Source organism: Macaca thibetana, chromosome 11, assembly GCF_024542745.1.
Source record: "Macaca thibetana thibetana isolate TM-01 chromosome 11, ASM2454274v1, whole genome shotgun sequence".
NCBI lineage: Eukaryota > Metazoa > Chordata > Mammalia > Primates > Cercopithecidae > Macaca > Macaca thibetana.
In genome coordinates this window covers 62,014,376-62,041,712 of record NC_065588.1, presented here as the reverse complement: position 1 = coordinate 62,041,712, position 27,337 = coordinate 62,014,376, and the positions used below count along the sequence as shown (strand labels likewise).

Below are 27,337 nucleotides of genomic sequence, written 5' to 3'. Positions count from 1 at the left end.
TTTAAAACACAAAGGGCTGCACTTTTCAGAAATATTAAAGTATATAATTAAGTTGCTATAAGACCTGGTGATTTAAAAATTATTTGATAAACATAAATTATACTGAGTATGCACAAAGAGGAAAAATAAGATCACCATATGTTGAATGGCTCACCAGAATTTTCCTGGTTTTTCTGATTCCCTTTTTCTCCCTCTTTTTGGAGCTGGGACCTGACGACTTAACACTCATCTTTTTGAACCTATACTAACTAGATGAAATCTGACTACTTTGATAAATCAAATCTGTACACATTTTGTATTAGCTTTAATATTTGCTGTGATGATAATGAGAGAATGTGACCCCAGGCGCACAGTACATAGTACAACCAATTCGTATATCATATATAAGTGTGTGTGTATGTGTATATATATATGTATACATGTACATGTACATTCAAATTATGGTGTTAATATAAGTAAATTCCGATAGTGTGTTGTTAGGATTTGGAAAGCAGTATAATTACTTCTATGGAAGGATTTAAATTCTAAAGAGCTCAAAATACTTGAAAACTGTCATTTAATTTAACCTCCTAACATCTGAAGCACAGAATAATAATCTACCTGGCAGGCATCAGGTTATCTCTTTAGAACTCCCCAGACTATAAATTCCCCAAAGGCAGTCCCACCTATCTTGTTAACCTTGACATCCCTAGGACCCAGCACAGGCTTGATTCATAATAATGTCAGATGGCTTTGGCAAAATGTTTAGACAAATGGGAAAATCACAAAATCAAAGGGTCTCAGAACTGGAGCTCTAGGGTTTACATGATCCAGCCAAGAAAGAGACAAGCAACCAAATAGGTGAACGAACAAAAGTGTTTCAGTAGCCTCTGTCTGTATCTCTGTCCTGTACGTGCTGTGCCTTCTGCACAATGTCACATTTAAAGAGGCACTTCAGGTGCATTTTCTGAGTTAACACACTGAAACTACAGTACAATGTGATAACACGGGCTTTCCTTGATCATATAGTTAGGGTTAGCTCTGTGGCCTCTTAACACCCAAACAGGACTCTTTCACCATCATAAGGCAAATTCCCTAAACCTGAATTGAAAGAACTACATTCCACAACCTGAGCCTAATGTAAGCATAGATTTGGTGCCATTCTTCTGAATCTGAACAGAGGCGAAAGACTTGCCAGAACAAGCTTGACCGGCAGCCATTCATCGTTTACTAACGAAATGCTCAAAAGGGACTCTTATTTACTATGACATCTTGAAAAATACTTTTTAACTTTTTAACTAACTTATAAAACCACGTTTATTATAAGAATGAAAAAATAATGAATGAAAAACAAATTTCAGTGTCATGGTTGCATTCAGTGATTCCTGAGGACAGGGTTGGGGGCGAGCCTGGATGTAGATAATCTGAAAACCTGATGTTGGCTGTTACTCTCAGCCTCCTTCTCACCAAGCCTTTTACCAGAGCTGACCCCCTGTTCCTGCCCCTGCCCCCCATCTGGTGGAGGCGCTAATGAGCAGTGAAATGGCCAAAGGGCAGGCAGCAGGCGGGAACCGAGAAAACAAAGCAAAGAAGGAGACAAGAGGCTGCATCATCACAAACTCAATAATCAGTCCCTGGCTGGAGCAATACAGGTTTTTGTGTTTTACAACCGTAAATGTTTGACAGCCATTAGTTATGGACAGAATGTTCCTGTCAGGCACTTAAACATGAGAAAAAGCATGGATAAATTAAGCAACCTGCCCAAAGGTATTCAGCCCATCAAAATACAGAGGTCCTTTTTTCAATCTGGAGTACAAGGAGTAGGCTTGATTTCATCCCATCTTTTGTCAAAAATGTTTAAATGTTTGTGTCAAGTATTGAAGAGTTTAGAATCAGGAATTCCTTGATTTTTAAAAAAATCTTAAAGGCCGTGAGTGGTGGCTGATGCCTGTAATCCCAACACTTTTGGAGGCTGAGGTGGAAGGATCACCTGAAGTCAGGCTGAAGACCAGCCTGCCCAACATGATGAACCCGCGTCTCTACTAAACAAAACAAAAATTAGCCAGGCATAGTGGCATGGGCCTATAGTCCCAGCTACTCAGGAGGCTGAGATAGGAGGATCACTTCAACCTGGGAGGCAGAAACTGCAGTGAGCCGAGATTGTGCCACTGCACTCCAGCCTGGGTGACAGAGCGAAACTCTGTCTCAAAAACAAAACAAAACAAAACAAAAACAAAAACTCTTATAAAAGCAGCCTCCACCCTTAAAAACTCAACAAAAATATTCTCCTGGAATATAATCATTTTACTTGTTTACCTAGTAAAAAAAGTGGCATATTAATATACAGTATGAGGATTTCCAACCTTTTAGAAATATTTACTACCATCCATAAATACTTACAGTAAGGTGAATGTAGGTAAACGTGTATGGCAGTAGGGATAGTACACTGTGTAAGGAAAATCTTATATACATTTGTTGTCATACAAAATGGTCACTGATTCTACATTTGTCATTTTATTAGAATTAAAAATTGAGAATACGGTCTTGGCCAGGACTCTGCTGATCTGATGATAACATATGGAGAAACAAGACATTTTTATAAACTACCTCCTGTCTAAAATTTGCCACTCCACACAAGTGAGAAAAATAGTCAATGCTATTTTGGCACAGCAGCAGAGTCGCTGGAGCTTCAGACTCTGCAGTCAATGCTTTTATAATCCTAAATGGTTAGTGTCTGGTAGAGATTGGCCGTGCTAAACTGGATGAACTGGATGACCAAGTAGGGCAGATTATCAATCTCTTTTTTGGAAAGTCTTCATTTAACAGAATAATTAAGAATAGCACTTGCATATTAAAACAAATGAAAAAGACATTAGTATTGAATCAAAACATGAATGATCAAATTCAATTCTTGCCTTTTAGACATGACTTATTTGTGTTTTTATATTTCATCTTTTAATTTTAAATAATCATTTTAGTGAATTTTGCAGTAAACTATTAAAACAAAACAATATTAAGCTACTTTTCTCCATAGGGAAAAAATTGGAAAGTACTCTATTTTTATCATAATTGCAAAGGAGAAGCTAGTTTCAGAAAATATTACTTACCAACTTTGAATGCATTATATGCATCAGCAAATTTATATTTAATTACTAAGCATATATTTTTAAAATCCAGTTGCTTTAAAAAGAGCATCTCCTGTTTCAAGGGTCTAAGGGAAAATGATTTCACCTTCACATATTCCATTAGCAGAGAGTTTTTGATGTTATATCAAAGTCATTTTCTTCCCCACCGACTCCAGTACAAAGTTGCAATTATCTACAATCTGCATTATTGGATATTCCTTTCTAAACGCTGCAGTTATATACTTCAGTTTCTTTTCCTTCTTTTTTCTTTTTCTTTTCTTTCTTTCTTTTTTTTTTTTTGTGAGATGGAGTCTTGCTCTGTTGCCCAGGCTGTAGTGCAGTGGCATGATCACTAAGCTCACTGCAACCTCTGCCTCCCAGGATCAAGCAATTCTCCTACCTCAGCCTCCTGAGCAGCTGGGACTATAGGCACGGGCCACCACACTCAGGAGTTTTTGTATTATTGGTAGACACGGGGTTTCACCATGTTGGCCAGGCTGGTCTCGAACTCCTGACCTCAAGTGATCTGCCCACCTCGGCCTCCCAAAGTGCTGGGATTACAGGCGTGAGCCACCACTCCCAGCCACTTTCAACAAGGAAAGTCTTAAAATACAAACAGCTAAAAGTTTTTGGGGTGTGTGTGTGTGTGTGTGTGTGTGTGTGTTTAAGTAGCAAACCTCTGGAGGGGAAAAGTAATGGACATGAAAACCTAATGCTTTAGCTTCAAAATCAGATTTCCAGGTTCTTCAATACATTAATGCTTGGGATCTTTAGAAGAAAGCCAAAGAATTCCAAAACCAAAGAATAGGTGTAGTAAATTTTATTTTGATTCAGTTCTCCCTTCTTGACACTCAAATCATCACTTAAATTTCTAGATTTCTACAAACTAGGGGAAAAAACCCTTGTTGTCTTATCTAGAATCCTCACATGTTTGACTAATAAATAAAATTACATCACTTTCCTGTGTATCACAAGCTCTTTAATAAGAGAAAGACAACTGCTCCCCTTCACAAGCAATGGAATGGAAATACATATTTTTTAATCGACGTACTGCACACACCCCATTACCAAATAAAGGGAATCAGCAGCCTGAGAAACCAGCTGGGGATTGCTGGGATCTTTCTAGTGACCAACTGAAGTGCAGTTTCAGCATCTGGTCCTTGGATCAACTTCTAGGTCAATCTTAGTATCTCCAGAAAGATTTTTTTTTTCTTTTAAAAACCATTAATTCATATTGGGAAATATTTTTCTTCTGTTGTTAATTTCCTTTCTTTTAAAATATTCTGAGAACAAAACACCTAAAAGTATCACTTGTTCCCATTGATGTAGTCTTCATTATTTGGTTCTTGCTTCTTTTCCTCCAGAAGCACTAGCTGCATCACTAAGCAACATCTGCACGGAGGATTTTATACAGGAGGTTAACAACTTTATTACTTCATTGTATTCTTGAGCCTGAGCCCCACTCTCTACAACTTTCTCCAAATGCTTTCCATCACTAAATTAGGTATGTGACAAGCTCCTTTCCTATGCAAGAATAGAAAAATGCAAATATTAAATGCCAAATTTCAATTGGCAGGACTGGCTAATGGAATTCTATAGAAGTTCTGAGAATCAGCCATCTCTGTATGTACATCTTGAGGCAAACAGCAGAAATACTTCTTTTCAAATTGATGAACACCACATGACACCAAATCTCTACTATTAGAAGAAAGGCTTCTAAGCTGCAATGTAAAACTCCCCCTTAACAGCAAAGAGAATTAAAAATGCATTTTAGTATTATTTATAAGCAGTTCTTAAACTTGATTAATATTCAGCATAAATATATTGAGGACATAATGATACTATCAAGGGTACTTGGTTAGTCTGACATGTAACTCTGTCATTCATTCTTTGTGTAACTACTGGTGGCTTTAAGTAATTAAGGTTTAGCCTATAGCTAATGTCAAAATGAAAATGTACAGTGAAATTAATCATAATTTCCAACATTTATTGAGCACTTCCTGTGTGCCATGCTCTTTATTAAGCCCTTTGCATGCATTATCTCATTTAATCCTTACAACTCTATTAGAAATATAACTTTTGCAGATGAGGAAACTGGACTGTTAAAGGTCATGTGGTTTTCTCAAGACTCCAGTTAGCTAAATGGCGGGCCAGAATCTGAACTCAAGCCATCTGAATCCAGAGCCTAAGCTCTTAACTATAAAAAGCCAGAAAAAAAAAAGACCCGTTTACCTCTAGCCTCTTCTACACACACACACACCCCTTGAAAATCAGACCACCTCATAAAAATAATAGATCTGAAATCCAGTTCAAACTAGGGGGATAAAAAAAAAAAAAAGATGAAGGGAATTAAAGTAAACAATAGACGTGTTCTTAAGCAAATCTACTTAACACACTCATTAGATCACTGGATTGGTCAATGCTTCATGCCCTCTGAAAGCAAGACTGACTCAAGTTTCTCTCCTACACCTACCCATACCGATCCCAATTACATCAGATCAGAGGATTCCTCGCTAAGTATCTTTTCCCAGGCCTCTTACATGAATCTATAATATCTACTGGAACAAGTTTTAAAAGCACAAGAGCTTTAAAACAAAGCAAAATACCCCACAAGAATAAAAGGGGAACAATTTGGCTTCTAACCCATATACCTAATGAATCCAGTTGGTTCAAAAATATATCTCTAACTCAAGGAAATTGGTGAATGACACTGTTGGAAAGAATTGAACTTGCTATAAAGTATAAGCCCATTTCCTATGGAAAATGCAATAATTTATTTCTTCAGTACAAGCTTTCCAGCAAAGAATGCCATTGAACGGAATGCCTTGCTGTGACTGGCTGCATACTCTACCCAACAGAAGATATACAAGCAAAGAGGAAACACGCTGTCTAGAAAAAATATACAATTTCCTTTTATTTCCTCTTCTCAGTAGAACAACTCTTCTTTGGGGACCAAATCAGGGACTTGTAACAATTCACCGCATAATATTTTCCATTCTCACAGCCAGTAAAAATTAGAAACCAGGAGAGTCAGAGAAAATGGCCCAGCTATTCTCAGAAAGGCAAGGATTTCTGTGATGGGCGCCTCACATGCGCTTCTTACCCAGCAGGAAGATCGAATGCCTGCAATCCAGATCCCCCCCTAAATTAGCAAGAACCCGTTAAGAAAAAAACATATAATTGCTCTATAGTTTACTCCGGCTTGGCTGATTAATCAACTGTTTAAGGATGTGTGGTGAAAAAGAAAACTGTAAAGAAAGGTAGATGTAAACCGGGTGACTTCGAAGTACTAGGGTGGGTTCTAATTAATTAGCTGGTCAGATGTGGAGCCATAGGAAGGTTCTGAGACGACAGGACTCTAACCTATGGAGGTGAATTGGTGACCATTATAGGACAGTCCAAAGGCAAGAGATGAAAGGCTAAGAGAGTTAAGAGGCCCCATTTGATGGAGGTTAGTTTGCTGGTTAACTGCCACTGTATTTGCTTACAATTTATTTTATTTCATTTTAGCCACATTAATCCCATGACTTCAAATAACTCATCTATTTTCTATTATGCTACCTATTAGAAAGATTATACACGTCTTTCTTATTAATGTTCAATGGTATGTGATGTCCTTTCAGAGTTCTGATGCTTAGAAAACAGCAGATCTCTATTTGATATGTATGTCAATATCAAGTTAGTCAACAATGTGCTCATTAGAGTATAATGAAGGCAGCAGTTTTTGACTTCTGAGACTAAGGCAAAAAAGGCCTTGCAGCTTCCTCCTCAGTTACCAGAACACTCCCAGAGGGAACTCTGAGTGCATGTTAAAAAGGCTGATTATCCTGGGGAGGCCACGTATGGGTGATCCAGTGCACACACTCCCAGACCCACCCAGATTTCCAGTCAATCTTGATAAAGCACCAGACTTGTAAGTGAAACAGCTCCAGATTCTGGATCCCAAGTGTTAGAGTCATCCACTGATGCTTGAGTCTTCCCAGTGGAGGCCCCAGACATCATGGAGCAGAGACAAGACTTTCTGCTCTATCTACCCTGCCTGTATCCTTGACCCAAAGAATCCATGTGCATAATAAAATCTTTTTTTATACTATGAAGTTTCAGAGTGGTTAACTAAGCAGCAATCAATAACTGGAATCATATGTCCAATAAAGAAGGTGATAAACCCACTGGTTATGGAACCCACACCTGAAATATGATATTTAGTTCTAGGTGACATCTTTCAAAAGATTGAAGAACAAACATGCTCAGAAAAGAACAACAAGAACGTTCCTTTATGGGGAAAAAATGAGAAAACTGGAGTATGTGTTACATACAAACACAGATACATACAAAGAATATGTGTTTATTTTCCTCAACTGTTTGCAGGGCTATCATGAGTGAAAGTGAAAACAGTTACTCTGTATGTTCCAGGAGGATGACCTAGAGACAGTGGACAGAAGTTACAGGGAGTCAGATGGAATAATTTTCTAATGTTCAGAGCTTTCCTAGAAGAAAGAGGCAGCCTTGAGAGGTAGCAAGTTCCCTAACTTTAAAGGTAATCAAGCACAGGCTAGATGATCACCACTTGATAAGCAGGTTTGGAGAGAACTAAGTTAATGAACAGAAGGTTGAATGAAATATCCTTACTTTAAGGTTACACTTTAACACTGAGATGTTTTTCATCTAAAGATCATCCCATTTCCTTGTGCTAAGAAATCTAATCCCAACACATGTTGAGCAGAGGAAAAATACAAGATGAATAAATTAAATGAAAGGCAATACCAAAGTATAAATAGAAAGTGATGTAGAACTCTAGAGGAGAAAGGAATGGCAAACAGGAACATATAATCCAGCATAACAGAAAAAAAAAAAACTTTTTAAAATTTGGAGCGTGAAGAATGAACTGGGGAAGAGGAAAAAGGAAAGCCAAAGAACCCATCATATACAACATTGGGTATAAAGGATGCCCTCATCCTTCTTGAGAAACGAGTTCATTCATTTTTTAGGACTTCTCTGTCAGTGGGAAAGACAGACCAGAAGAACATGGGTAACACAGCAACCAAGGGAACAAGGTTCAAGCAATAAAATTAGCAAAGCTCTTCAGTGGCGACTGAATCTCTGGCCTCAAAAGATACAGGATCTGTGTGCCTATGGGATTAAGTGCACTTGTATGGATACAGCTATCTCTAATGTTTGCATGTGGAGAATGACTACTAAGGGAAGCAAGAAGAACTCGAAATAAACCCTTGCTTCCTAACAAAGCCATGTGAAAAAGAAAACACAAACCACCTAGAAAATGAGATGTGTCAAAAAAAAAAAAAAAAAAAAAAAAAAAAAAAAAAAAAAAAAAAAGCCATGGAGAAAACCAAAAAAAAAAAAAAATAGAAAGAAAAAGAAAAACATTAAAAAGTTATCACATACACATTGTGTATGAATTTTATCACCATTTGTAATCAACTTCCAAGGTTTCATAATACCCTTTAACTTTAGTTACTCAATCTACTGAACAAATCATCTCATTGTTACCCCATTTGAAGGAAGAGTGGAGCCTCTTTTGATGTTGATAAGAGATAGAAAAATGAGTCCACCTTCAGGAAAGAAAAGTGTTCTGCGTAAACACCTGGAGCCTAGTGGTAGGAAGTGATGATCATTTGTCTCTTGCCTTAACCCTTTCAAAGATTCATCAAACCAGAAGTTGGAAATTCATGTAATCGACGAAATAAAACTTTTGTCATTTAATACAACAGAAATTTTTATTTCCAAAAAAAAGAAGAAAAATTATATCTTATTACTCACCCATTTCCTAGGTCTGCCTCTTGGCCGTTTTTCTCCAGTGGCTTCTGCTTTCTGCAAATGACAAAGGAAGTCATTATAGTTTTCTACCTGACATTGTTTATAAGTACTGCACCAAGGGACACATTTGAAGTAAGAATGTTCTGCTTTGCAGATGAAGTATCGGTTTTTTGGTTTTTTTTTTTAGCAAACTCCATCTCCTCTAAGGTTAATCTTTTTCCACATTTTTGAGTAGATTCTTCTTCATTGCATGATGTAAAGAGGTATCTATGCAACCCCTCACCCTAAAATACTCCCCGTGTAGTGATCTCTTCTGAAATGCATGAAAATGCTTCTTAAAAAGCTATTTTGCTTTTATTTCTGTCCATATTAAAAACATTATCCCCACATTCTGTAACTACATATGTTAGTATTTTAGAAAATTAATGTTTCTTAAGATGATCAAGATTCTTTCCATGTCACAACTAAAGTTGCAAAACTTAATATTGATACATTGCTTTACAATTTACAAAGCTCTTCTACCTAGATTGTCAAAAGCAAGTATAAATGTATAAAAAAGAATACACAAGCATTCTAATTCAAAATAACAAACATTTGTACACTTCTACATGTTTAATTTCATGTTCCTTGCCTGAAACAATTACCTGTCAATCAGTTCACCTAAAGCAGAGGAAAAAAAAGCGGCAGAAATCATCAGTTTGTCCCAGTGACGAAAACTATATGTGCCTAGAAATAATGATTAATTAAAAATGTACTTTATTAACAATAATCCCACACTTAACAAGAATACATTTCTATCTTGAGAGTTTGTTTCATTGCTTTACTTCACAGAAGATTTTTCTGATATCACAGTTGTTAACATGATTTATAAAACAATTATTTTTCCCTGTTTTTGTCAGCCCTAGTCCAATCTTCAGACACAACAACACACCAATACACACACATATCACATACATCTATAAAAACATGCGTTCATACTTCTTAGGATAAAGAAAACTTAGTACATATTGTTTCATGTATAAGAATCATCCATGGCTATATTAACACACAAATATAGGTAACTTGAACCAGGATACCTTGTTCCACATTTTACTTTTGTTATCTGAGTTAGCAGCCAGTGGGGGTACTTGGTAGTGATACTGACTATCTACATTGCCAAATGAAACTTTCCTCTTTTTCTCTTCAGTCTGCCTGGTAAAAACAGATAGATTTACATGATAGTTGACAAATAGATGGATAGACAGATAGACAGACAGGTAGAAAACAGATAAAATAAGCCACAACATTTCTTACCAAAATAGTATCTCCCTGATCTGTCATTACTATCCAACAGGTCCCATGAATTAACCCAGACTCTATATGATTGTAATGTTAACTCACACATATTGAGCATTTAAAATATCCCAGGCACTCGACTGTCAGTCACAGGTGTTATGTTCATCCTTACAGCAGCCTTATAAAGTGGGTATTATTATTTCTCTTATTTTGTAGATGAACAACTAAGTCTTAGATAGGTTAGGTATACAACTGTCTGAAGGTCACAAACAAAGCAGGTAAGTGGCAGACCTGGGATTTGAACCCAGTTTTGTCTAACTCTAAAAACTGTGCTCCTAGCCTCTTAACAATGCTACTACCCCTTAGTATACAAGCATTTGTTACCATAAAAAAATACTTGAGGAAACTATAATTGTCACTGATTCAGTTAATTTCCCAGAACAAAAGGAAACCTGGTAGCCTTTAGGAATTCTATCTGACCATCAGAGTTGGACATTCTGAATCATTGTTTATTACTTTTGAATGGCTCCACAAAGGAATCATATATTGTCAGAGGTTAGTGGCACTGTCTTACCTTCAGTCCCAAGGGCATGAATTCAGTGAAAGCCCAGAGTGTCAAGTAAATCACACACTCTTCAGAGCATTGCCTCATGGAGAGAGGGAGATGTCCTGAGAAGATCACAGACTCTACCTTGGAACGCTTAGATTCCAATTCCTGCTCTGCCATTTTAGTTTTATGACTTTGCGCAGGGCCTTGAAGACCTCAATTTGGTTTCATCTGTGAAATGGAGATGACGCCTCCTATGAAAGGTCATTCCTCCAAGTACCTAGAGGTTCCTGCCTCCCATGAGGTGCTCCATAAGTGTTCTTTCACTCCTAACTAGATGGAACTCTTAAAGGGAGTTTTTCTTTTCTTTTTCTTTTTTCTTTTTTTTTTCACTCGGTCACCCAGGCTGGAGTGCAGTGCAGTGGCACGATCTCGACTCACTGCAAGCTCCGCCTCCCGGGTTCCCGCCATTTTCCTGCCTCAGCCTCCCGAGTAGCTGGGACTACAGGTGCCCGCCACCACGCCTGGCTAATTTTTTGTATTTTTAGCAGAGACGGGGTTTCACTGTGTTAGCCAGGATGGTCTTGATCTCCTGACCTCGTGATGCGCCTGCCTCGGCCTCCCAAAAAGGGAGTTTTTCTTCAAGTTGACCAAGCCCTCTCTCAGAAGGCTTGGTCAATGCAAGTATTCCATCACACCCATCTGTCACCTTTAGAATAAGGCTTTTAAGGATCCCTTTTGCTACTGCATAGTGAGTTATATATGGGTATGGAGTTCTCTAGCACAGAAGCAGCATCTAACTTAATCTTTGGAAGCAACTCTAAGATTGACACTTAACCCAGTAGTAAATTACATAAACATGGAAAATATAAATCCTTTTTAATGGAAATGGGGGTGTGAAGTGGGGGTGGGAGAAGGAGGCTATTGACCTTAGAAGCTAACAGTGCTACACCATGCTTTCTCCGCATGGTTGTTATGTTTCAGGGGCCATGATGTGATCCGGGCGTATTTAAAGTCTATTGAAGAGAGAGTTTTTTGTTTTTTGTTTTTTCTAAAAGGATTTCACTGCATTTCAAAGTCAGAGAAAACAAATCTCTCAAAAACAGAAAAAGCCCTGCAAATAAGATGACTTTTAAACAAGCATCTCATTTACAAAAAGCCTACTGAGAAATAAACTTTGCACCATTAACTAAAGGGCAAAATATCACGATTATCACTTGGACTTGTTAAAAGCAAATTCGCTCCTTGGTCGTTCAGGCCTGTGTTACATGTAAACTGAAACCCTCTTCTGAGACTACATCTAGAAGAAACACATTAGCTGTGCTGTGTGGCATCGATCTGGGAGGTTTTCATTTTTCTTTAAAACCCACATTATTTAATCATTCTAATCAAACTCCTCAAAGGCTGCAAAACAAGTTAGGGTTTTAGTTTGTAAACCAGCTTAGATCCAGAATTTTTACATATTGGAAAACACCAGCTTTAATATTGTTTTCCTGTGTTTAATGCTTTTCAGGATATTATTTTTCAAAAAAGACAAACAAAACATTCAGGAGGCTTGTTTTGTTTTAACATATGCAATACTGTAGAAGTGTATATTTGGTTTTCCTTTGCCAGAATAGAATTTGGCTTTATACTACAAACCCATGTATAACAGAGACATAACTAATTCTAACTATTTATTGCTCTCATTGAGAGAGAAAAGGGAGATATGGTCGGAATTCTCATTTGTAAGAACTGAAATTTCAGACTATTACCAGTACTATTATGTGAATATTTACAACAATCATTTCTCATTAAAAGTGTCATTTCTCCCTTGTTTGCCCTCATTAATATTTTTATGTTTTAAACTTTAGATTCAAAACTGTATACTTAATTTTATGATATATTTAGAAGCAAGTCCACGAGGATTGGGAGAAATGTTAAATGGGAAATATAACTATTTCTTTCTCTAACAAGTTCTGGTACTGCAGACTCTTCAATGTACTGCAGATTTTAAAAACTAATTAGGAAAGAAATTCATCTAGCAAACACATCTCTTGAGCTTGAAAACAGTGCTTAGCACTAGTGCCTGGTGTGCAGGAGGTGTTCACTGTATACTTGTTGAAGGAGTGGAGGGAGGGAGGGAGGCAAAGAGAGAGGAAGGGAGTAAGTGAGGGAGGGAGGGAAGGAAGGAGGAAGAGGTGAGGAAGGGAGGGCAAGAGGAAAGGAAGGAAAAAAGAAAGGAAGGAAAAGTGATTATATTATATGTGTGTCTTATTTCCCTCTTCTCATCCGAATTTAGAGTTCAGTAAAACTTTAGCAAAAATAATTTCACCTAGCCCTCTCATTTAGCAAAGCAGAAAGCTTCTGGATGCACTACCATTCCCAAAGACATAGCCCCATGATATATTTGGGAGCTAGAAGTCTTGTGGGTATCAGTACCAGAAGGCACACATTTCCAATCTGTTTATAACCTTTGGAGTGGCCCTTCAAAGGTTTCCCAAAGCGTAATTTCCAACCTGCATTTCAGGTCACTGGAGATAACAGAAATCTACCTTTTAACAAGTGTTTTACAGAACATTCAGGAGCACATGGTAGTGGAAAGAGTATAAGCTTTAGAATTAAAGTGAATTCAAACCCACGTGCTACCATGTACCAGAGTTGAGTATCAGATATGTCCTGGTTTACATCTTTGAATCACAGTTTTCTCATTTGTGGAATGAAGACCACAATGCTTAAATCAGAGGATTAAAGGAGCTAATAGACATATAAAGTGCCTGACAAAAGCTATGGTATTTAGCAGTTAGGCAAATGTAATTTCTTCTCCCTCCCCTTACTTTAAAATGCTACCCACAAATATAATACTTACCAATTCTGTAAGTTTCCAAAGTGACTTTCCAAGCATTATGTTACTTAAGTAGGGCAGGGCAACTGTTAATTCCCCTGTTTTACAAATGGGAGATTAAGCATCCTGCCCATGTTCACAGGTAGTAGAACTGAGACCCAATCGGATTTCAAGGCAGTAAAGTGTCTGTTCTTTGGAGAGCTATTCTCATATAAAACAAAACTGCCATGGGAAAATTTAAAAAATAAAAGATAACCTTCTAGGGTGAAAATCAAATTAGTTAAAAGTAATGTATTTCCAGGTTTCCTATAAACACAGGACAAGAGCAGAGGTTGGAAACTAAGAATAATTCAATTCTGACTTCAGGGTCAGATTTAGATGGCTATTAATTTTTTGCTATTACAAGTTATCTCATCATATTTTTTATGTACTATGATATAGCCAGAACTCCCCCACTGCAAATCCATCAGTGCATCTGTACCAAAAAAAAAACTAGAAAAATATTTGGGTGTGATGGTGCCCTGTTTTGTTTGCATGTATCTTGATTTACATGAAGCCCACTATCCAAAGCCTAGAAAACACATTTTATTTCCTTCAGTTGCTATTTTTAAAAACATAAACAGTATAAATCAATGTACACTGCTATCAAAATCAACTATACAAATCAATCCCACTAAGCACTGAGGAAATTTTCATTTTACCTTTTTGATAATCCAGTTCTGTGAGTTTCCTAATTTTACAAGAAACACTTTTAGCCTTGAAGAGACATTACAATTTGCTATCATAATATATTTACCAATAGGAAATATAAGTAACTTCCATCATCCATTGTAGTTCCTGCTTATTACCCAAGTTAGCCCTTACTGTCAACTCTAGTGTCCTTATTTTGCAAATGCTTATCTTCATGTATACAAACTCTAAATTAAAACCAAAGCCAAATGACAGGCAAAGTTATAATTTTCAAAGTTTAAGATTCTCCTCCTCCAAATCTTCTCTCTACTTCTTTGTAATGAGAAAAATCAATAGCAATGATACAAGAGACCATTGCTATTGATCATAGGAGTTACCTTCTGAGCAAACATTATCCTAGACAAAAGATAATGCCTGCACTACTCTTCCCTAATTTAAATAGACTATGCCATTCAAAATTGCTCAGCATATTAAAACAATATGAGATAATGCAATGCCCTAACAGATAGTCAGTTCTCATTTCCCCTTTTCTCCTGGTTGGCAGAACAAAGATTCCTAACTAAAACCTTCAGAATCTAGGACAGTGAAATTAAATTCAGTTTCTACTTTGTGCCTTCTGCTCTGGAAACTGCAGAAAGTTAACAAGACAAGACAGTTTTGAATGATTTAACTGACATAAAATGCTCTTCATCCATCTATTCTCGAGAAAGAACTGAAATGCAATAGAATACCAATCTGGTATATTCTATCTCCTTAGCAAAGTGATCTGTTGAGAACTTGAGATAAAAATGAGCCAGGAATGTAGGTCAGCCAGAGAAGTGAGGAGCCTTCAAGTTCAGAAGAGTTCAGAAGGATGAGAGCTTCTAGAGAAGTAGAACTATGGGTCCCTTGAAATAAAATTACTTCGTAAGATAATTCAAATGTATTTCAATCTCCCATATTTGGATCATAATCTGTGATGATTCAAAGCATTGCTAGATAGAATGTGGTGGTGCATTAAGTAAGGCTTTATCTTCCCTGGCAAAGTGAAAGAAAAAAATGAGTCAATTGTTTAGGTAAGTCAGCCTGAAATATCAAGATAATGGAATAACAGTTGGGCTTTACTTAATTTCACCTGCTGAGTTCATTTGTATCCTCAGATAGGGCCCTGAATCTGCCTGAATTCATTTGTATCCTCAGATAGGGCCCTGAATCCACCAATAAAACTTACCTGCCCATTGAAATACAGAGGAATTAAACTAAATCACAGTAGTTTAATTTAGAAACCATAGGCCAGAATTATATGATAACTGCCAATGTTACCTTTCCTTAACTCACCTATAATAATGCCTTTGGTTTCTCCTTTCAACTAGGCCTACTATATTCTGAAGAAAATTCTGTCCTCATTCAGCATTTATGCTGAATGATTTATCTGAATGTTGACTAAAACCTATCTTCTCTCTTCTTAAAATACCTGTGATTGGTGTTGGTAATGATTATGAAAAGCAAACCACATTTCTAGGAATGCAAATGATTAGAAGGAGCATGAAGTAGTCTTTACAGTATCTAATTAATTCAGGCCTTCTTTTTATAGCAAATTGAACATAGAGACTACATATTTACTCTGAACATGTTATTTTAACTATAGCTGCTCTATCTAGATATTTTCATTCTGCACTTTGCTCCCTAGATCTGCCCATTACACCTAAAGTCACAAGGGTGGTGAAGCAAATATATGACATGATGAAGTAGGGTTATCTCACACCTGAGATCTTTTTTTTAAAAATTTCATTTACCTTCCAATAAAATTTAATTCAACCTCAGAAAAAAAACTTCCTCAAATATGTGAATGAGAATTGGCTTAAAACTTAAGGATGAATTTGACTTGAGACCTTCAACACTGAAGAATTAGTGACAACCCCTCCAGTATTCTGTCATGATTAAAAAAGTACAACAAAACCCTAAACTAAAGGAGATTATAACTTTTCTCTCTAACCATTTGGGAACTGTAAAAATGCAAAGAGTTCCATCCAGCACAACCTAGGAAAGGAAAGCAAAGCAAAACAAAACAAAAAAGGAGGTTAAAACATAACTGGTCTTAGGTATATCTCAGACTAAAAATAAAAGGGTAAAGATATGCTCACACAGACATATACACACATGGACAAATTAATTATTCAGGAAAACTTTAACTTCTGATTTCTTTTCTTTTATTCAGGTAACTATATGAAACCGATTCAGGGACAAATTTTGAGCACTCAGATTGGAGTTCTGAGGAATGACTAGAATCATCACACAATGATCATGCATAGTAGTTCATTTTAATGGAATATTAAGTAGATTGAAGAATAATTCTCTTCCAAAAGTTCCAAGGATAGCAAATTGTGTTTTTATAAATGTCTTTGTTTTACATATTATATAAATCAATTTTCTACTGAATATGGTTTGAAATTAAAGTGATGGCTAATTTAGTAGTCATTCACTTGGTCTTGCAACATTCTGCATGCATTGTCCAGTTTCACACTGTTAATTTCCTAACAAACAGCTTTGTTTTCAAATGTCCCAAGGCCAGTTACTGAATCCAAATATAAACTTTGTAAGTCAAGAAACTCCAAGCAGCAAGACATTTTAAGCATATAACCATCAGGATTTCAGTGTGCACTGCAACTCCTCTAATTTTAGGCTTCTTTCTTCTCATATACTTACCAGTCTTTGCAATGTATGTTGCACTGTGATGGGTCTCAGTTTACAGGAAAACACCCACTTTGTTACTCATAGAAGACTTCTCATATCTACTCTGGTCAGTCTCACAGGGTATGTTTATCTTACATGTTATGAACAATATAATTTTTTCTAAAAAGATTTGCATTTCAAAATCCTGATGAACATATATGTTTTGTTAGAACACAATATATGCTTAATAAACAAATATGTTTGAAAATCATGTTTATATAGAATAGTAACATACTCAACAAATTCTGATTTGAAAGTGAAAACACCTTAAGTTTACACATGCCATGAATGATTCATCAATGTCATTCATTATTTTGCAAGGTATTCTCTTCTCCAGATGAAGCGTAATTTATAAAACTGAAGAAAAATAAGTCAGGTTATGGGCAAATGTATTTATTCATTTTTATTACAAGAGGGATTTTTATAACAGCATTGTTGGAAATAATTGTGTCTGAAAGAATGAAAGATTCTGGAGAAGGAATCTTTAGAAAAAAGAAAGCCTACTTCTGTTTTGGAAATTGGAATAATGTATGCATACATATGAAGAATTTTCAGAAAGATGAGTGGCTTAGGGGGCTCATTTACAAACGCCTGTCACTAGAGTCACTAAAAATAAATCAACCCTTACTTAGGAATAGATCAACTTCAAAAATTTTGCTTTAGATGGTAAACTAGGCACTAGTTTCAGCTTCCCTTTTCTCAATACAAATTTTGTTAGTCAGTGGTAAGCTTTTTAAACTGAAGAGGAGGCGATGGGAGCATTTCTATCTATTCATCCAAAAAACATGGAATATAGTAAAATATGGGAGACAATTCATTTTCCTTTTTAGTATTAAATTTCAAATTACTTATTTATGGTGAAATTTAAAGATTTCTTCCTCGGAGATATTATCATGCTGCATTTTTCAGAAGAACTACACCATAGCTTAAATGCGTGTTAGCTATCTAACAAGTATTTATTTGTGCATCTCCTTAGAATAAAAGTAAATTAGGTAAACTCCACACTTACGCAACATAGAAAAACTCCTTGGTAAAATCAGTCCTTTTTAGTTAATTTATAAATGAGGTAAAATAAAACAAATATAAAGTACTCATATTAAAAATACCAGAGTACATATTGCCATTTTTAAATAACAAGGTTACTTAGAGCTATTTTAAAGTTTATTGATTAAATAAGAAACACAATCAAATCTAAACTCTAAGAAGCAATTAAATTTAAATATATTAAAAATATGCTCCTCAACTCTGTTCAAAACTGTTAAAACAGACAAGAACTCATAGTTACTTCCTAAATAACTTTATATGTACCATTAGTTGCTATGGCAGTTTACAACACTGAAAACTAGCACATATATTACAGTTAGTACCCACAGTCACAAAGAAAACCACACAAAACATTAATCCCCAAACGATGAGCATATAGCCCTTTCTAACAAATACTGTACATGTATTTAAACCCGTTGAAAAGGTATATCCAAATTTAGTTCTGATTTTTGAAACTTTGTTCTCAATTACTATACAAACCTACAAATAAAATGCAGAAACTTTTTTTTCCAATTTATTTATAAAGTCAAAAAAGCGACTGGTACTTCTCTATACATGCATTAACCCTGACATAGTTCCTCTTTGCAATCTTAAATATAGCCAACCTGAAGTTATCTTAAACTGCAACTTTAAATTTATTAAGAAAAACACTGAATGTTACACTTAACTGGGTTCTATTTTGCCCAAAAAGAGATATTAAATGAGCCAAACATTTGTTTTAAAAAGTCTCATTGTCCAATTCAGACATTTCTATGTCACTTGATGAAAAGGCTTTTTGAGATTATGATATACTATACTGCAGGTTTATTGTAAAACAAGCAGTATACTTTATTATCACAATTAAAGCTGTAAAATTCATGAAATTTTTCCACTATCCCACAACTAGATTGACTTCTAATTATCATCTATTTGGCAAAGTACTTTAATAGGGGGATTTGGTTTGCAGTAGCCATGTAATAAGCACAAAGTAAATCAATCTCTATCATTTTTCAGAAGAAATTGCAAAAACTTTACCACCAGGCAAAATCTATAGTTTTGATTTGTTTTTAACTACTTACAACTAGTGCAAATATTAGTTGTGTCATTTTCCACCTTCCCCTCCCCCCTGCCTTCCTTCCTCACTTCTACCCGTTTTAAGGTTCAAATTATTTGGTGGCTGTTTAAAAACAACACTGTTAAGTATCTTCATAAACTTTTTATGCTGAGCATCTGCTTAGAAAAAAGGTTAACTCACATCTAATTAATGTTAAATGTAAGAATTGAGTCTGTGTTACCCAGTTGGGACAAATTCCTAGGTGCGGAGTTAGAATAGGAAAATTACAGGGAGGCTCCTGTAGTCATTGATGAAGTTAGGAGAGCTTGACTCGAGAAATCTCACCTTTTGAGCTGCTTTAGAGGGACTCTTGTTTTTGCTGCCTTTAGGTCTTCCCCTGGGTCTCTTAGGAGAGGGCTCACCGGTTGGCTCCTAATTGTGAGGGGAAGAAAAAAAAATGCTGTTGTGGCAAGAATGTCTGAAAGAAATTGACCCTGACTCTTTAGCTATATTTTCTGCATGTGCTGCTCAAAAGAGCTGTTGGAACACTTTCAGTTCAAGCATAAATGGATGATGATGGTACAGAGTTTACAGAAAGGGGAAATAACTATACTTTTAATCCAAGGGTTCAAAGAGGAAACCCTATTTTGTATATGAAAACTAGATTCTACTTCAAACCTAAAATGGTAACAAAGACTGAAGAGGCATGTTCTAGAAAGAAAGTCATATACTTTTAAGATGTAAAGTTTACAGGGCTATGCATTTGGCGACTCATAGGAATAATAAGCATTTTAAACGAACACCACTGTCCATTATACTAGCATTTCAAACAATAGAAATATGAAGCTAACATCATAGATATTTCAACAATCTTCCATATTGAAAAGGTGGCTTTTAATAATCTTTGTATACCTGCCTTCTAGGTGGATTATGATTCAACTGACACATTCTGAGTGAAATACTGGAGGAATTATTCAAGTTCTTCAGTTCAAAATAACTCCATTCCCCCTAAAATTTCCAAATAATTATAGTAATCTATTGTGGGAGGTTTTGCTTGAATTATCTAGTTAATTGCTTCAATTCTCCACTTCCTTTTGGAGATGCAGGCATGGTCTCCAGTCTACATTTAAATATCTTTTGATAAAAATAAACATATTTTCTTCAAAACTTTCTTTTAAGAAAACTCTTAAGGGGATGGAGTGGAGAAAACTAAAAGGGGGTAAAAGCGAGGAGGAATGGAGTGTCTGGGAATGAGAAATGGAAGCAATCACTAGGTTTAGCAAAACTTTAAATGGCTCCTATGCCAAGTAGTAAATACTCAAGTGGTTAAGAGAATGCGATGATTAATATTCCAGATCCCAAATATTTATCCAGTGAATCATCTATTCACATTTCATTCAGATTCGGTGATTAAGTGAGACTAATTAACTTAAAACCCATGAACGTCCTCAATGAAAATTCGCATCCCGTTTAGAGAATTCGGGGAAGGTTCCCTGCAAGCTTCTGTGGGACCACTAGCGCCAGTGGGCACATCGAGAGCAAACACATCGGAGACACATTTTTCTTTCTTTGTGAACTCTGCCTTAACTCAAAGGTAAAGTATCCAATCACCTCCAGACCCCATTGTAATTTCTTTTGGATTTTTTTTTTTTGGAGGGGGGTGCAATTAGTCAGTTGGAGCTGGGTGGCGGGTGGGAAACAAGTGGGGGAGGGCAGAGACTTCCTGGGAGGTGTAAAACAGGATTCAATTGCGATGTAAAGTGTCGCTTGGGCAGAGCGGGAAAACTCAGGGGCCTCTACATAGGCTTGTTTCCTTTGATGATTTTGAAAAGGTAAACCCTCAATTTTTCTAAAATTCTCTGGCAAGCAAACATTGTTCAATTTCCCCACCTTGCTCTCAGGCAACTTTGGGACTCTAGGATTATTTTCTAATCGGCGTGTTTGCCATGAAGGAAGCGATTTAAGACTAAGGAGCGAGCAAGTTTTAAAGCCCGAGAAAGTGGAGTTTAAATGTTCTCAATAGACTTATCCCGCTCCGACCCTGCCCGCCGCGGCTTGGAAATTACAGCGAACAAAACCCCCAGCCCTGCGCGCTGAGCGCAGCTCTGCAAGCGCCGGCTGCACGCTTAATTGGTTGCATCCGCAGACAAAACCCTCCACTCCGCTGGGTCCCGGGCGCCCCTCGATCTTCCCCTACTCAACCCCCGGCCACTGGCCTTGGAGAAGAGCATTTAATGGCTGCAGCTCTGAGGCGCGGGATCCAGGGGCAAAAGGGGGACCGGGCGCCTGACGAGGAAGCGACCCTGGCTACCCTGCACTCTCTCGGACACTCCTTTCAACGCGCCCTTGGCTGGGCGAGTTAACCCCGTCCCGCGGGGAGCCAGGCTCCCCGTAGCCCCTGCCCCAGGCTCCCTCCGGCGGCCGCCGCACATTTAAAGAGCCCGAAGAGGACCAGGCAGCCGGCTCTCCATGCGTTCTTTGTCGGGAGGGCGCGAGTCTTGGGCCATCGAGAGCTTGGAGGAGGGCGCCAAGGGGGCGGCTGCGGCGCGCCAGCCCCCGACCCGCGAGCAGCCCCGGGAGGCGGGAGAAAGAGCCTCCGGCCCCCAGGACTCTAACCCCTTCAGCCCAGATCGGCCGGAGCGCCCGGGTCCCCGGCACCTCCTTCCTCCCGGGCAGTTGCAAAAGCAGCTCGGAGAGCGCCTGCGAGCCCGGGTTTGTCGGATCCCGGTCGCTTCCAGTCACCCGGCGACACCGCGCCACTCGGGGCGGTGCACAATAGCGAAAGTCCGAGGACGCGCTTCGCCCGACCCCACCTCCAGCCTTCCCCGGGCCGCCCGCCGCAGCTCCCCACCTCCCCGCCCAGAGGGTTGCTGGCGCCCCGGGGCCGCTCGGCACACTCGTGGGGTCTGCGCCGCTTCCCCCAGCCGGCGGGCGGGCAGCGTGCGACGGCCGCGGCGACTGGGCTCCCGCGCTCCGGCCGCCCCGCGCGTGTCTGGGCCCCTGCAGTGGGGACGGGGTGGGCTGGTGCCCCCACCGCGCCAGCGTACTGACTTGCTGCTGCTTCCTGGGGCGGCCGCGTCCTCTCTTCTGAGGCGCCGGGGCGGCAGGTTGTCCCTGGGCTGAAGTGGACGGCTGCCCCGCGCCCTCACCGCGTGCGCTCATCCTGCCTCCCGCCGCCGCTACCGCCGCTGCAGCCGCTTCGCCTCGACTGCCCCGGAGCTGCCCAGCACCTTTCGGGAGATGAGGTGATAGAGCTGGGGACGCCGGCGGGGCGAGCGCTAGCTGGCGGGCTGCAAGGGCTGCTGTTGCTTAGGCTGCCGCCGCTGCCACCATCAACACCGGACGTCCAGCGGCTGCCAAAAAGAGAAGAGGGGAGGAGGAGGAGGAGAGGAGGAGGCGCTGCCGGTGGCTGCGGCGGCGGCGGCGGCGGCGGCGGCGGCGGCGGCGGCGGCGGCGGCGGTGGGTGGGTGCCGGAGGTGGAGGTGGCGGTGGAGGTGGAGGTAGCGAGAGGAGGAGGGAAGCGAAGGAGAAGGAAGAGAGGTTTTGAGGTCGCAGAGGCTCCTCTCGCGGGTTGGGATCAGGAGTTGCGGGCACCGGGAGCACTTCGGAAGCGGCTTGGAAAGGGAAGAGACTTGGAGTGAATTGTGTCCCTTGAAATGTTAGGCGGGGAAAGAATTCCTCCTCCTCTTCCCCCCACCCCGCTCGAGAGAGAGAGAGAGAAAGTGAGAGAGAGAGAGAAAGAGATTGAGATTGAAAGTGCCTTGGGCAGTCGGAAAGCAAAGGAGGATGGGGAGATTCCGCCGGGATAGGGTCGGGCACGGAGCACAAGCAGAGGACAGAGCAGTGGGTGGCACCGCGCCTCCTCGGGTGGCGGGAGCAGGCGGCGGCGGCACCGGAGAGTCGGAGGGGGACGGGCTGCTCGCTCCTGAGTCTTGCACCAAGCGCGCGCTGCCCGGGCTGGAAGTTTTCTGAATTCCTGCCCCAAGATTCAAGTGGGATGAGTGTGTGTGAGTGTGTGTGAGTGTGAGTGTGTGTGCTGTGTGTGCGTGCGCGCGCTTGCGCTTGGGGAGGGGGTGGTGGAAGGGGGGGAGTGCCCACCTCTAATCGTGGGCGGATAAAGGGGAGGGGGTTGCGCAGGAAGAAAAGTATGAGGAGGAGGGAGGCCAGGCGGACCGCCGAGCCAAGGCGCCTGGCTGCTAGCCAGAGGCAGCGTTCGAAATACAACTGCCTCGGCGGCGGCGGCGCCCGGGTGCCACCCGGAGCCCCGCTCACGTGCTCCCGCCCGGCGGCGGGGTTAAAGGGACAGGCCGGGGATCCCGGACTGCCCCACCCGCCTCTCGAGGTCACCCCTGGGCGGTTGTCCTGGGAAGGCGCGGGAACGTGACTGTCCCCGAGCCACGTTTCGGGGCTCGGCCTTTACCTGCGCCTCTACGGTCCCGAGCCAACACTTTGCAGGAAGCGTCTAGGCTGCACCCCAGGCAGCGCTCCGGTTCACTGTGAGCGGGAAGGGACTGCAGAGGAGTGGGAGAGGGGCCCTGACAGCCCTACTCCGCCGCAGAATGCCCTCACCACAGAGACTGCGGGCGGGCGAGCGCGCACATACACGGAGACATGCATGCAGATACACACGAACACGCGTGTAAGCACATGCACACTTGCACGCAGATACACGTGGAAACGGGGCACTCATGCGCTCGTAAACACACGCATTTACGCACACACACATACACACAGGCACGCAGATAGACGTGCACATTCGCAGACACGTGCAAGCAATGTGCACACACAGAGCGCGCCAGCTTCTTCATTGAACTTTTTTCTCCAGGAAAGAGTAGAGGCAATCAAAGTTCCCTCCCCATCCACCTCCCCGGGGATCCGACATTCGCAGAGTAAAGGGCACCTTGTAGATTCCTAACACCACAATTGCACTCACTGCCCAACTCTCCCTTCAGTTTACCTCGATTTAACCTTCTGCCTGAGAACTCTTTCTGCCAAGTCCTAATTTTATAGCCTGGGCTGTTTCTGAGTTATGTGAACACCATAATGGCCACAGTCCGTTTTTAAAAGGTGGAGTACATTTTTAAATGTACCTCTTTTCATCCTTGAATAACACAAAACTCTGAAAAAATTAGGTTCAGATTTTCACACATCACACCCAAAATTATTTTGGACTAATTCCAAAATAAAAACTTTCACCTGGGGAAGAATTTATTTTTTTCAAAGATACAGACCACCGTGGAATAAAAACGCCTACTCTGCAGCCCTAAGCAGAAGTTAGGCACCGCCAGGTTCCCCTGTGCATGTGGAGGAGGCGCGTGTAAATGTCTGCTTTGGCGCGGCAGCGCTGATTGGTCCGCGTTGCCATTTTAAATCCATTTCCAGCTGCCCTTTGCAGAGCTGGGACACTTTGCTGCACGTCGAGTGCTCTGCAGGAATCCAGGGTTTCTCCTGGGTCTGGGAACGCTTAGCTGTGATGGAGAGAGAGAGCCTCCATCCCTCCGGATGGAGCCCAGCAGCTGACTGGGAAGGGAGGGGTCTAACAGGAACCAAAGGTTTTCTGTCAGGGCTTGGCTCAAAGATGGTATCTTCATCAAAGGGATTGAAGTTTCACCTAACGATTACAGTGACATGTCCTAACTGACAAGCGTTCACATTTAAAAACTATGATCACATATTTGCACTGTGGTGTGCACATTTTACATACACGTACAAAATAGATTTCTGGATTTGTGTGTGTTTGCTTACTTTTTGCCAGGAGGAGAGAGAAATTCTGAGGGTGAATGCAGGAGAGCCACTGAGGAGTTCAGCCAGCCAGTTTTGTGCTGTATACCTCATTATATCCTAGGATTTTTTTTTTTTTTGTAATGTGTACAGAGGTCAGCAAGGAGGGGATTCCAAAATTTTGTTTTTGCATTAATCTTTGAATATAAGAGAAGCACAGAAAAACTGGGGGTGGGGGAATATACAGCCACTTGTTTTCAGGCTGCTATCATTTTGCTCTTAGACTATTTGACCCCTTTTGAATTTATAACAAGGGTATAAAACAAATATTGTATCAAGTTCTGTTCAAATCAATTTTGCATATTTTCATTCTTTGGAAGCTGTATTTAATTTTTCAGAATTCTGTATATTTTCTGTAGGCAAAACATTAAAATTTGTTCTAATCTTTGAAATTATTGAGACTTTTATTATACAAAATGGTGTTCTTATATATTTTAAAAATAATGCTAAAAGGTTAGATTTTATTTTTAAAGAAAAAGGAATTTTTTTACATTTACATCTGAGGGTTTTTCCCCCAGTTTAAACTTCTCAACCATTTACTTTTTTATCACACCATATTTTACCTATATATTCAAGGCTCAATTCTTCTTTCTAATTTGAAAACTTTCCAGGTAGTTTCTGTCCATATTCAACTGTCTTTTCTTCTTCTGTACCCACTATAGAATTGAGCAATTAGCACCTTGGTTGTATATGTTAACAAGGTTTTTAATTATCTGTGATACATGATGTAGATTAGTGTTTAGATCAGGTCAGCCCATTAGTGGGTGGTAAAATTAATTTAGCGAACCCATAACATCATTTAAAAAATAGGTAGACTAAGATCGAGAATATCACATGTACAATTTCTGCCTCAGATATATAGTACATATGTATGAAAACTGTTAAGATGGGTTGTATTTTCATCGTTAACGTCTCAGAATTTGGGATGTATCTTAGAATTCAAGGTGTCTTAGTACTATGTTATCACATACTAGGTAGTGTCTTTTCTATTTTGGTAGTATACATGCTGCTATGGTTTGGCTGTGTCTCCACCCAAAACTCATCTTGAATTGTAGTTCCCATAGTCCCTACCTATGGTGGGAGGGACCCGGTGGGAGGTCATTGAGTCATGGGGGTGATTCTCCCATGCTGTTATCGTGATAGTAGGTGTTCACAAGATCTGATGGTTTTTTTAATGGGCTCCCTGCTTTGCCCAGCTCTCATACTTCTCCTTCCTACTTCTTTGTGAAGAAGGTGTCTTGCTTCATCTTTGCCTTCTGCCATGATTGTAAGTTTCCTGAGGCCTTCACAGCCATGCAGAACTATTAAACCTCTTTCCTTTCTAAATTACCCAATCTCGGGTATTTCTTCATAGCAGTGTGAGAATGGACTAATACACATGCTTATATGTAAATTTTATGTATATTCCCAGAAGACAGGTAGCATTTCAAGTACCTCGGTTTTTTGTTTGTTTTTGTTGCACTAGTCTAAGTAGTGTTCTGTTCATGATAGACTTCTGATAGTTATTAATTTATTGCAACGACGAAAGCACCTATAATAAATTTACTATTTTAAAGAACATACCATACAGGATGAGAAAAGCTTTAGATATACTAAAATACCTTTCATATTCTTTTAACTAAAGGAAGATACATCTATGACAAGGAGATTTAAGTACTCATATTGCACTTTTTCGTGATATATTGACACCTTAATACATTCACAAATTAAAAAGAATTATTTAAGGATTTACTCAGATTATTACTGATTAATGATGAATATATTTCATGTGTAATTAAATGGAGATTTATTATAATCAGGTATTTTGGAATTGAATCTATGTAAGGTCACAGAAAAAAATTATAACTAATTTTGATTGAACAGAATGCATAGCACTTGTGTGTGTGTATGTAAATAGAAGTTTAGTAAAGTACAGTGTAAACACATAGGCTGGGCGAAGCGGCTCATGCCTGTAATCCTAGCACTCTGGAAGGCCGAGGTGGGAGGATCACTTGAGGCCAGGAGTTCGAGACCAGCCTGGGCAGCATAGTGGGACCCTGTCTCTTCAAAAAATAAAAAAATTAGCCAGGCATGGTGATGTGCAACTATAGTCTCACTCAGCTACTCAAGAGGCTAAGGTGAGAGGATCACTTGAGCCGAGGAGGTCATGACTACAGTGAGCAATGATGGCACCACTGTACTTCAGCCTGGGTGACAGAGTGAGACCCTGTGCCAAAACACACACACATACACACACAAAGCAAAATAAACACATAATCTTGCCTTAAGAGCTTTGCATTCTACTTTGGCTGAAAAATGTTTCATGTGTTTTAATATAAGGTCATTTGCACTGCTCAAACCCACAATTTAGAAATTATATCTTTAATAATGTATTATTTAATAATACTTGTGGGCTGGGCATGGTGGCTCATGCCTGTAATCCCAGCACTTTGGGAGGCCAAGGCGGGCGGATCACGAGGTCAGGAGATTGAGACCATCCTGGCTAACACGGTGAAACCCCGTCTCTACTAAAAATACAAAAAATTAGCCAGGCGTGGTGGTGGGCACCTGTA

General features: G+C 39.8%; 1 protein-coding gene across 4 annotated transcripts in view; it reads right to left on the bottom strand.

Moving 5' to 3' along the window:
- HMGA2 (high mobility group AT-hook 2) overlaps positions 1-22,356 on the bottom strand; it is a 137,625-nt gene extending 115,269 nt beyond the window's left edge. For 2 of the 4 annotated variants that reach the window (XM_050746610.1, XM_050746608.1), the window contains exons 1-3: positions 22,056-22,356; positions 19,350-19,436; positions 8,883-8,933 (exon numbers count right to left, since the gene is read on the bottom strand). In XM_050746610.1, the coding sequence (XP_050602567.1) occupies positions 8,883-8,933; positions 19,350-19,436; positions 22,056-22,166 (249 nt within the window). In that variant the 5' untranslated portion in view covers positions 22,167-22,356. Of the gene's footprint in view, positions 1-4,844; positions 5,302-8,882; positions 8,934-19,349; positions 19,437-22,055 lie in introns of those variants that run through there. The other 2 variants (XM_050746611.1, XM_050746609.1) reach the window with 2 other exon arrangements.
- Positions 22,357-27,337: the final 4,981 nt, after the last annotated feature.